Below are 12209 nucleotides of genomic sequence, written 5' to 3' on the forward strand. Positions count from 1 at the left end.
TGGAGCTGACACGGCAGCAGCTGGAAGTTGCCCTTAATATGGAGATCCAGGCTCGGCTGGAGGAGGAGAGGGCCAGACTGGAGCTTGAGCGGTAACAATGGATTTCTAACTCTTATTATGGCCCTTTATTATTTTATTTGTGATGGAGATCTGAGATATCCATGAGAAGTATTAACTGTCATGCGGCGGCTGTGTGAAGGCAAGAGAGGACCCAATTGCACGGCTCTAGACACACGGGAATGAACTCAAAGGCAGGTCTTTATTAACAGGAACATAAGAAGTCATACAAAACTATACTGGGAGAAACTAAAGCTGAGGCGCTGGGAAGACACGGGAAATGCACACAACCTAGAAGGATGACGCAACACAGAACAAAGGGACACTCTGACATAAATACACAGAAGGTAATGAGGGAAGTGGGAACACACGGGGAACACAGCTGAAGACAATTACTCATGACCGAGCAGGGAGGACACGAAACTGAAAATACTGACACCAAGATGTGGACCTTAAACACAACACAGTACACAGAGATGAGCACAGAGAGAGAGGCAGAGAACAAGGATGAATACGAGGGGATGAGGAGAACACAGAACACAACGGACGGGAACACGGTACCAGAACAAACACCACAATAAAAGCATGGACACAGGGGGAATCCAACTACCAAACCAAACAATCCAATGGACATAAGGAACAAAATACAAAACCACAGGAAAACTGAGAACACTGGGTCAAAATGACCCAGGACCATGACAATACCCCCCCTCAAGGGCTGACTCCAGACAGCCCTTGCGGACGGCAACGGCGGCAGAACAGATCCGGAGGCCGGCCGTGTGGAAGGCGGCGGCTACAGAGCGGGACCGGAGGCCGGGCCCCTCGAACCCTCCAGCGGAGACGAGGAAGGGCTGGCTGGGCTCTCCAGAACCCCCAGCGGACAAGGCAGGTGGCAGCGTGGAAGCCGCGGAGTGCTGGATGGGCTCATCCGAGCTTCCAGCCGGAGCTGATGTAGCGCCAGAGGGTATCGGGACCCCTGGCTGAATGTTAAGCTGACCAGAAGACCAAACTGCTACAGGGGACCAAACTGATGGCTGTAGTAATGGTTGTGGTGACAGTGGAGTGGGCGGTGGAGTGGATGACTGAGTTAACGGTGACTGTGCTAATGGTTCAGCTAAGGAGTGCATTAATGACAGGACTACAGGTTGAATGACTGACTGAGCAGCAGCCTGAATGGCTGAGTGTCGTGATGGTTGTGGTGGAAGAGAAGCGGGTGATGGTGTGGATGATGGAGCTACGGGCGACTGAGTGGCAGACTGAACTGATGACTGAAGTGATGGTAGAGGTGAAAATTGAGCTTGTGGTGGGGTAGCTGACTGAGGTGCGGGGGACACAGGAGACAGAGCCAGCGGGGACACAGGAGGCAGAGCTACAGATTGAACTGAGGGAGACTGGGTAGCAAACTGAACTAGTGGTAGTAATGGCGGTTGGGGAGAAGGCTGGACTGTACACTGAGGAGAAGGCTGACTGACTGACTGAGGAGCATCCTGTGCAGCTGAGTGTAATGATGGTTGTGGGAGCGAATGTAGGACAGGTGGTGGTGTCGGGTCCCCTGAGCCTACAATGCGGATGAAAGGTGCAGGCACCTGCTGGACACCAGTCGCTCCCACCTGAGGAGCAGGTACAGGTGCAGAGATCGGCTGGGTCCTGGCGGGCCTCACCTCAGTGGTTGGCACAGATTTCGGCAGGGACTGGGCGGCTGCTGTCCCCACCCGAGGAGCTGATACGGGTGCAGGGACCAGCAGAGCCTCAGTCGACCCGGAAACCGGAACAGGGACCAGCTGGGCGCCAGCCCCCCTCACCTGGGGAACTGAGATAGGTGCAGGGGAGTGCTGGGCCGCAGCTATCCCTAGAACGCAAGGGGCCTGGGAGGCGGGCCTAGAAAGAACAGTCTGCAAGAGATCAATTCCCTGCCCTGAGTGAGCGGATGAGGAACAGCGCTCTGACTTCATAGCGTTAAGTGTGCTAAAGCTGTAGCTTACAGGCACTAATGCACCACCTTCAGTGTTTACAGACTCTAGAGAAATGTGATCAGCTGATGCACCAACAGTCTTAGAGCTTCTTTCTTCGGAGCTAACCATGCTTATACTGACAGAGGAGGGGTTAATAGCCGATGTAAACATAGGTCTGTGCACCGGAGAGGCAGATGAAACAAAGTCTTTTACCTCCGGATCGCTGGAAGCAGTAAACCTAGGGAAAACAGTGGTGGGTGTAGAGCCCCCTGACTCAAGAACATTCGAATCAGTAAATACGTCAGAATGGACTTTCCCCTGGGGTGATGGCTCAGAAGTAACGAGCTGGGGTCGAGCTATCACAGGGACATTTACAGTCTTGGATTTTACTGCTTTAACATCTAAGGAGGCAGGTTTTAAAGCCCCAGTGGTGAGCTTAACTGCAAAACAATCATTCGATTATTGCCTTTATGGCGTTAAGTCCGATGGAAATTGTCCGTGAGTCCGAGGCGCGGGTTATTCGTTGCACCAGACTCTGTACACGGAGAATATCTCCCTCACGGGCGGAGCCTGCTGGGTCCATTTCGTGGTTGCGTCGTTCTGTCGTGCGGCGGCTGTGTGAAGGCAAGAGAGGACCCAAATGCACGGCTCTAGACACACGGGAATGAACTCAAAGGCAGGTCTTTATTAACAGGAACATAAGAAGTCATACAAAACTATAAATACACAGAAGGTAATGAGGGAAGTGGGAGTTGTTACAGGATGCAAACATGTTTTATACTGCTTTGAAGTCTGGGACAGCATCATAAGAGGCATAACTGATCTCACCGTAGTCCCATGAAGACTCAAGATGAGTGTTTTCACGACTGCCATCTTGGTGTTTTGAAATCAGGCATGATGAATGAAGGGAAGAACTGTCTGTTAAGGTTCTCAGTCGTTCAGGTCATCATAGTCTAAGGAGCTTGGAAAGAAAAGCATCTGGACTTCTTTAAGCTTCTTGAAGAGCGTTTCACCTCTCATTCAAGAAGCTTCTTCAGTTCTCTGAAGAAATTCTGAACTGAAGAAGCTTCTCAGATGAGAGGTGAAACATCTTCAAGAAACTTAAAGAAGTCCAGATGCTTTTCTTTCCACGCTCCTTAGACTGTAGTTAAACTTCACACACTGGACTTGTCAGTCACACATCCTTCGCCAGTAGGCATTCCCAGAATGATCTTTCCCCCTCTGACGCTTAGAATGACCAAATATGTGCAAAATGGACAATTCAACATGCCACCATGTCAGTCTTTTATTAAATATGACATGAAACAAATGACTGAGCCATTAAATTTGTCACAAAGGTGTTCACCTAATTCCAGGCAAATGGAATAGACTTCTATGGGACCATAAGTCTTTTTGCACTTTGACATTTGTTTTACTTTTCAGATCTGTAACCTATAACTTTTATACTGTATGTGTTTTGATCATAGGAGTCTACAGGGACTTACTTACTTTTAGCACGTTTAGCAGTTGATGTTGGCTTCTTTTTTCAGTACTGGAGCTTCCTGCTCATTGAAGACTTTTCTAAAAGCAAATGCTTAATCCAAAATGGCGTTTTAAGGGCTTGGATTAATGTCAATTTCAGCAAATATTCTTTCTTATGTTAAAAGAACATGGATCTCTGTCAGTGATAACTTCTGACTTTATAACTCAAATTTTAAGAGAGAGCTTCACTGCTAAGCTCTCATCTGTGTGGGTGTCACGGTTCGCTTGAGGACTCACATGCAGGACTCAGAGGCACAGTCAGTATTTATTACAGTTCCACCAGGTGTATATACAAACAGTGCAGGGGATAGTGCTATATACAAAGCGGTGACAGGGAAAAGGCTCCGGGGAAATCCAGGTAGGGAAAAGACACTTGCTCCTCTTCTGACTCTCTCTCCAAACACTCACACAAAAAGGGAATCCGCTCGGGGAATGCAGAGTCGGGTCCAGGGGATCTATGTACAGAAGGAAACACACGTTAGAGGTTTTGCACAGGGAAGCAAATGAGAACTTGCTGAGAGCCGGGCTGCACTGACGCGAGTCACACACAACGATCCAGCGATGAGTAGAAGCCACTCCCTGGCTTAAATGCTGGCTGCACTGATGAGGCCCAGGTGTTTCCTCCTCAGAGGGGCGTGGGCCGAGGGCGTGAACCCACCATGAGTATATCTGTATCTATATAGATATATATGTGTATTCGTAACCTTTTTTCATCATCTAGTTTCCTGTGCCAGATCTTCTACTGATCCACTGAGGCAGACATGTAAAAAAACATGAACTAAAGCATATTTCTGTATATAAACAGGACCTTAAATCTTTATCAACAGCTACTTTAGAGGAAATTCTTCAATAAACTGCAACCAAAGGCTCAACTCAGAGGACAAAACCCAACCTGTTATAAATAGTGTGACAGCAAACTTTCTCTTGTGTAAAGTTACAAATAGGAGTAATTATCCACAGGAGCTTTTATACATAATGAAGTTATAATTCGTCCTGTAGAAATTGTACATTTAAGCTATATAGTTCCCTCTGTGATAACTCTGCCTCTTATTAACTTTTATGCTTTTACAACCCACTATGAGCAAACACTCAGCAACAGTGGGAAGGAAAAACTCCCTTCTTGAAGGAAAAAACCTCTGGTAGAACCAGGAAATCTGTCTAAACTAGTTGGGGGTTAGAGCAACAGATGCAAGTCTTCAGATCATTTGCAGTGTGACTGTCTTTGTGCACACTTTAACCTGATTCAGTTTTCTTATTTGTCAAAATGCACCATGGGTAAAAAAAACAAAACAAAATAGTAATGAAGGAGAATCTTCAGCAAAGATGAATTAAACAAGTTTTATTTTGATCAAATTTTACTTTAAGTAAAACACATCTTTATTTGATGACTTTAATGTCATCAAATAAAGACAGTTTTGATGGAGCTCCTGACCCAGCCCAAGCTCTCTATGAAGACGAGGAAAAACTCCCCAGGGGGCCAGATCGATGGGAAGAAACCTCGGGAAAGCCCATTCAAAGAGAGATCCCCTTTCCTGGGATGGCTGGGGGGGTTACAGGAACTCCGAAAAAGCTAAATTTTTATTTATTTATTTTTTAAGATTGACCCACTCTATCTATTCCTGTCCAACAGAAAAAAGAAAGGAAGTTACTACAATGTATCACACTTACATGATAAGGTGTGAATTGTGTGTTTGTGTGTGTTATCTTAGCCAGGGGTGAAGCTGGAGCTCCTCCAGTGTTGGGCGCTTCTCCGGGACTATAGCTAAACATGCGTCCAAGAAATTCCGGCATTCTTGAAAGAAAGAAAAGATCAAAAAGATGAAGATGATAGTTCTAGTGATCCAAGGCATCAGTGAATGTGGAAGTGTGAAGTTTTCTTACCTGTGGACAGACGCTTTTTGATGCTCAGTTGCTTTGTGAGGAACCTCGCGGTACTAAAGTATCGTGCATGAAGCGCTTCATACAACACCACTCCCATTTGCCACACCGTGGTGGGTCCACACCTGTAGCAGCTCCTAATGTACCACTCGGGAGGGATGTGAAGAGGAGTGCCTAACAAACAGACACAATTGCAATTTCTTCTAAAACAAAAGACACAAATTGTTACATCTGTGAAAAGCAGGAGCAGAATATGTTACCATAGAAGATGCGATACAGAGATCGCTGTTTAACAAAGCAGCTCAGTCCAAAGTCAATGATGCGAACTCGAGGCACATCTGAGCCGGTCTCAATCAGAATGTTTTGTCCCTTGATGTCCCGATGAAAGATGTGTTTCTCCTCAAGTTCCTTTACAGCATCAACTAGTTGCTTCAGAATGACCTGGAAAAGATGAAAAACACAATAATGAGTTAATGCTTTTCTGCCTTGATTGAATGCTGTACAGTCTAAGGCTCTCCCAGTCAACCTACCTTGGCCTTGTCCTCTGGTAAAGCTCTTCCATTTTCTGCTTTGTATTTTTGCAGGTCCACAGCAGGGACAGGTCTCTCCAGCACCAGGATCAGCTCTTTGCCAAAGTCGAACCACTCCAGCAAGGACACAGGTGCTGATATTCCCACTGACCCTTCTGCTTCACCTGCAAGTTTAAGCATAATGGCCACTTCCACCGAGAGCATCTTCCCATTTTCATCCTGAAATATTACAACAAAGTGGATGATGAGGAACGCCGCATTCAATCCAGTAATGTAAAACTAATTCAAGTGTTGGACGCTTACCGCCACTTTGCAGTAGACTTTGTTTTTGGGAATGTGTTTGATGGCAACCTAGAAGACACAGAGCATTGGTGAGCATTTCCTCAGTATGACATAATGAAAGGTGGAAACACAGCAGACGTCTCAGTTTACGATATTATCCATTATCTGCGTTACTGCCTGTCTTACTACCATCATCTGAACACTTACTGGAAAACGATCTTCTATCCGGTAGCCAGAAAACACTGCTCCGCAGCCTCCTTCTCCGAGCTGGTGCTCCTCCACATATCTGGCTTGGAATTCACCTGAACAGACAAAACAGCAAATCTTGTTTTATTACAGCTGTGACACAAATTACTCTCCTCTGTAGCCTAAATGTTCCTTCTGCCCTTCCCCTGAATATAAAACCCAAGCTGCTTGCTACTTACGTTTTTGGTCTGCTACTGATTTTTTGTCCTGGTCCACATTCCTTTTTTTTTTCTTGGGTGACTCTCTGTTGTCTCCCGTGGCCTTTCTTTTGCCATTTTTTGTGCACTCCTGTTTGTTGTTCAAGTCTGGAGATGTGGAAAACACCAAAAGCACATCAGCTCACTGGATGATAGACACAAACACTAAACACCAATATCTTAAACCTAGCAACCACACTTAATCTACCCCCTTATTCAACTAATTAGCCTACCTTTACCAGAGTCCAACGAGGAGGATGCTTGCTCCTTGTCACCGCTCGTATGGTCGAGAAGTTTAGCCTTCTTTGCTTTCTTTGTTGTGCCCTCTTCATCTTGCACAACCTTGCGCTTCACTCCTTTGACCACATCTGAGCTGGTGGAAGGACCAGCCTGCTCAGCGACCCTCCTCCTTTTTATTGGGGTCTTCTTTTCAGGACTGGCCTTTCTTTTAGCAGTCCTGCTCTTACAATCTATAAACGACGACAACAACACAGTGGTGAAAAAGAGTCCCCGACATCAGGACTGGAAGCAGTTTGATGGCAAAGAATTTGAAATTGCTTTTGCTTAAATGATCACAAGTTTATTCTTGGGATTAAAAAAACTGACCAGTGCGAATTGATACTAGGTTTACTAAGTCTTAGATCTTGATGACACTTGTTGGTCTGTTTTTACTGTTGAGTCCAAGAATAAACTTATTACATTATTTTACCAAAAGACCGGTAACCTTCCTTTGATTAGACATCTTGTATTAAAGCTATTTTCAATCAAACATATGATTCAATTGCTTCAAAAATGATTCACACAGTGTCAACATTTCTAGGATTTGGATTTTACCAGGTTCTTATTTTATTATTTTACTTACCTTGATCTCCTGAATCTTTCTTATCGGCCGGAGTGGTAATTTTTCTTGTTTCCTTTTTCATTGTAATTTCGGAGACCCTTTAAAATCGAAAATGTAAACCGTAATGAGTTAATATTGAGTTAATACTTCTTCAAATGTGCACCTTTCAAATGCTTGACTTTTCTAACTGAATTCTGTAAGTGAGCTTTATAAGTAAACTCTGGAAACTACGGCAACACAACATAGAATCTTGCCTTTCAGTGACTTCACTGACTGCCAGTAGTTCAAAGTAGTTTACAGAAAAACACTGGCAGACAAAGCCATAATATTTCATATAATTCAATCATTTCATATCAATTAAACAGTTTCTTTCATTATCTTTCATCATTTGTATAAAGACCTCATCTATGGATGACAGTATGAAGATTTGTGGTTGACCACACACTAATAAACACAGTGTCAGCTACATTTAAAGTATTTATTATGTACATTTAACTGTCATGGTACTGAGTCTGTGACCCAGTGTTTTGTGTTTGTTCATTTATATTCATTGATTATTCTTATGTATGTTTTTGGTTCTCTTTATTGTTTTCTTCTTGTGTTATATTCTTAGGCTTTAGGTTTCTGTTACTTTGCCTTGCCCCTGTGTCCCACGTGGCCCATTGTTTTCCTCTGTTTGCTGTTGGGTTGTCTGTGTATCATCCATGACAATTAAATTAAATAGCAAATGCAACTACAATTTCAATGAGATTCATTCCTGGCATTCTACTGCGGTGGCTGAAAGTAGACACCAAGCATTATCACTGTAACTGATGTAAATATTGGACTTGGAGGGGATTCATCTGATAGACTGATGCAAACATTACTGTAGCGACTTCCACAGTCGCTAGAGGCCAGGGATGGAGCCTGCCTATTTGCCTGACACGCTGTCAACTTTACGCAATAATGCAAGAGGTGGAATTGTTTGCTTGTTTATTAAAGTGCTTTGAGCGTTTACAGAGTAATGTCATCAGCTCCTGATTCAGACTCTTAAAACATCACAGGCTCTAATGTAACAAAGCGAAACATGTTGTGCAGCGCAGCGGTCAACAAAACCTACGGCTACCCAGCCCTCCTCTCTGTCAAAAATACGGAGTGGAAACTACAGATATTTGTTTAAAAATGTAGGGAGTAAAAATTAAGTACAGCAAGGAAGTTTTTTTTTACTTTTTTACTTCCTACCTGTGGAGCCAATTAAGCTAAATTTAAGAAGCACATGTCTGTGTATACTTAAAAGCTCTTATGGTTATTTTCACTTTGTAGACAAATTAAAGCACAGAAAAGAAAAACACGATACATTAGAGCATGACATAATTTGACCTGAGGTGGCGCTGCACCGTGAGAGAGCCTGAACGTCAACCGGAAGAAGACGAGAATAAACTCCGTATAAACAACATGGCGTCTCCCTGTGAGGTTTTTTGTTTTGTTTTGTTTTTTAAATGAACTTTATTTAGAACAATAACAATGACAATCTCAAAGAGACAAGCGACATATTAAATCAATCAGAACAGAATCACATCTCCTGTACACCACAATGAAATCGACAATAACTGAAAGTAAACATACATACATACACACACACACACACACACACACACACATACACATACATATATATACATATATATACATATATATGCATATACACATGCATACATACACATCCATATTCACACATCTACATAATAATAATATAAAAAGATGAATAACCAATACAAAAATAAATAACAATAAAAAAAAGAATGAAAAACAAGGAACAGAAATAAAGAAGACAAGGGGGATCATAAAATCTCTAAAAGTGAGGTTCCATAAACAAGACACATAACTTAAATAAGGGGCTAAGAAAAATCAAACTCTTCTAAAAATCTATGCAATTTGATTGCTTGGGGCTTATTTATTAGCTTAAGAGATTTATGGAACAGGGAGAATTTTGTCCTACCTGGATATAAGGTGTTAACCAAATACCTCCTCAAAAATGGATTATTGCATTTTCCATTAACCAAGTCAAGACCATCTAGTTTAACTTTATGTAAATTTGTAGTCTGTATATTTGAAAAATTGTTCTTTATTGTATTTACAAGGACTGTTGGGATATTCTGTGAAACCTTTTTATAGAGCTCGAACGAGCAACTCATGTCATATTTCTCATTAAGCCTGTTTAATTCAAGTATATCTCCATTTTCATCCATTATATGTGTCACAGACCAAATTTGTTTTGTCATCCATTCGTCCACAAACATAGATTTCCCCCGATTCAATATCACCCTATTATTCCACAATGGAACATTGTGGGGACTAAAGTTATGTTTAAACATTAATTTACAATTTAACAAAACTTGTTGATGAAATTTGGAAAGTTTTATGGGTAGTTTAGAAATGTCAAAATCACATACTAAAAGGATCCCCCCAACTTTGTTGAAAGTAAGAGATGGCATCAAGAACCACATCTCATTATCATTTTTCAAGAAAGATCGTAGCCAATTAATCTTTAAAATGCCATTCATTATTTCAAAATCGATTGCTTTTAAACCCCCCTCTTCATAATCTTTTATCAAGTCCCTGTTACTAATATAATGATGTTTATTTTTCCATATGAAATTAAAATTCGCCTTATTTATGTCTTTTATAATTCTTGGTGGGATGGCTAGGGAATAAGCTGGATAGATTAATCTGGACAAAGATTCAACCTTGGTCAACATTATCCTGCCGAACAACGTTAAATCTCTCTGTAGTCAATGGTTTAGAGGGTTTTTTTGCATTTGTCAATTGTATTCTGAATATTCTTTTCGTCTCCCTGTGAGGTGTCATGCCGAGCAGATGTCAGAGTTGAGTTCAAGCAAAGTTGACTCTTTCGGTGATTACAGTTTGTCCGGGCGGGCTGTGCGTCTTATTTCATCCGCAGACACGTCGTTGGATGAGGAACAGCTCATGTTGGCATCAGTGGCAGTCAGGATGGCAGCATCTTCCAGAGGGAAGGTCAGGTCGCTGGTCTCTCTGAGCAGGACGCTGTCCACCAACAAGCCCGGTTCCACGGCTGGAGATTACCCTTCTCCGGCTGAAGTTCCCGCTTCTCCCCCGAACAGCGAGCCAGCCGCGGCGCCTCAGCGGAGACCCAAAAAAGACCCCAGCGGCTGCTCCGTGCTCCTCTTCCCCGGTCAGGGCAGCCAGTTTGTGGGCATGGGCAGAGGACTTTTAAAATACCCCAACGTTAAAGAAATGTTCACCGTAGCCCAGAAGATCCTGGGTTACGACCTGCTGTCTCTGTGTCTGGAGGGCCCCGAGGACGAGCTGCAGAAAACGGTTCACTGTCAGCCGGCGGTGTTTGTCACCTCCCTGGCTGCTGTGGAGAGACTCAACCAAGAAAACCCCAAAGTAAGTGCCAGATAAATGTCTGGAAAAAGGACAATAACTGCAGGTCCTGCCTTCTTAAATGTGGCCATTTTATCTTTTTTTTTTTTTTTTAAATACTGCTACAGTAATATTAATTTATATTTAAAATGTGCGCACATTATGTATGAAGGTGTGGATGAATGATGCTTGTTGTAAGAAAGCATTTTGAGTGCCCAGTAGAAGAGCATCTTTCAAATGCAAAGTTTCTCATTTCAACTTTAATTACTGCCCCTTGATTAAGGCGGTAGAGTAAATAAGGCTTCCAACAGTGGTTATTTCTTATTATCACATCTTGTTTTTATTGTTTTTATCAGTAGATTGTTGTTTCACTCCCACCAAAAACATCACCGTAAATAATCTTCTGATTCTGAATGACCATTTAAAAAAATAAACAAATTGTTCTGAGTTAATTTCAGTTACGGATGTATCAGTGACATAAATGATATATCGGTCATAATCGGGAGGCTGTTACATTTTTATTTTTTTATTTTTTTTTGACTTGTTTCCTGCTGTACACAGGCCATTGAGATGTGTGTCGCTGCTGCAGGTTTCAGTGTCGGAGAATTTGCTGCTCTTGTCTTTTCTGGGGCGATGAACTTTGCAGAAGGTAGAAAGATTTCTTTTTTGGGTTTTTTTGTGCACTTGTAAAAGGTGTTTTAATCACAACTTTGGTTAATATTCTGTATTTACTCCTCATGCATCTTCTAGCTTTGTATGCAGTGAAGGTGCGAGCGGAGACTATGCAGAAGGCCTCAGAACTGGTTCCCAGTGGGATGCTGTCAGTCACTGGTAGACCTCAGGCTCAGTATAATTATGCCTGTCTGCAGTAGGGCTGCCACGATTAGTCGACTAGTCACGATTACGTCGACTATCAAAATCGTCGACGACTGATTTAATAGTCGACGCGTCATTTGAAGCTTTGTAAGATCACAAAAGACGCAGGAATAAGTAGTAGGATTTAAGAGTGTAATAACGGACTGAAACAGAAGATGGCAGCACTGCATATACAAGGATGCCAGCCGTTAAACCCAGAAGAAGAAGAAGAAGAAGAAGAAGCGGTGTCCCAGAATTCATAGCGCGGCCTAGCTCAGTTTCCAACAATGGCGGCAGCTAGTTAGTTTTAATATTACTCTTATTATTCTTTCTGGGTCACAAAATAAACGTTTAACATATTTTCAGGCGAGAATGTAGCTGTGTAAACCTCAAATATCTGCTCAGTTTATCAAGACACCACATATTTTCAAAAGCGCTCCGATGTTTTCGGAGACGTCTGTTA

At 42.7% G+C, this 12209-nt stretch overlaps 1 protein-coding gene across 1 annotated transcript; it reads left to right on the top strand.

The window, feature by feature from the left end:
- Positions 1-10345: 10345 nt before the first annotated feature.
- LOC146615138 (malonyl-CoA-acyl carrier protein transacylase, mitochondrial-like) lies at positions 10346-11763 on the top strand. The gene is made up of 3 exons (XM_085375536.1): positions 10346-10915; positions 11453-11540; positions 11642-11763. Exons 1-3 carry the CDS (start codon positions 10361-10363, stop codon positions 11761-11763), a joined length of 765 nt encoding a protein of 254 aa, XP_085231662.1. The 5' UTR covers positions 10346-10360.
- The last annotated feature ends 446 nt before the right edge of the window (positions 11764-12209 follow it).

Source organism: Diplotaxodon limnothrissa, linkage group LG17 (assembly GCF_057381915.1).
Source record: "Diplotaxodon limnothrissa isolate DT_005_m linkage group LG17, D_limnothrissa_male_GT1.1, whole genome shotgun sequence".
NCBI classification, from domain to species: Eukaryota; Metazoa; Chordata; class Actinopteri; order Cichliformes; family Cichlidae; genus Diplotaxodon; species Diplotaxodon limnothrissa.

Excerpts from the sequence above, each read along its gene's own strand:
- LOC146615138 (XM_085375536.1), top strand. The coding sequence starts at position 10,361 with ATGTCAGAGTTGAGTTCAAGCAAAGTTGACTCTTTCGGTGATTACAGT. Across the intron at positions 10,916-11,452 it reads TCAACCAAGAAAACCCCAAA|GCCATTGAGATGTGTGTCGC; the intron begins GTAAGTGCCAGA and ends TGCTGTACACAG. Across the intron at positions 11,541-11,641 it reads GGCGATGAACTTTGCAGAAG|CTTTGTATGCAGTGAAGGTG; the intron begins GTAGAAAGATTT and ends TGCATCTTCTAG.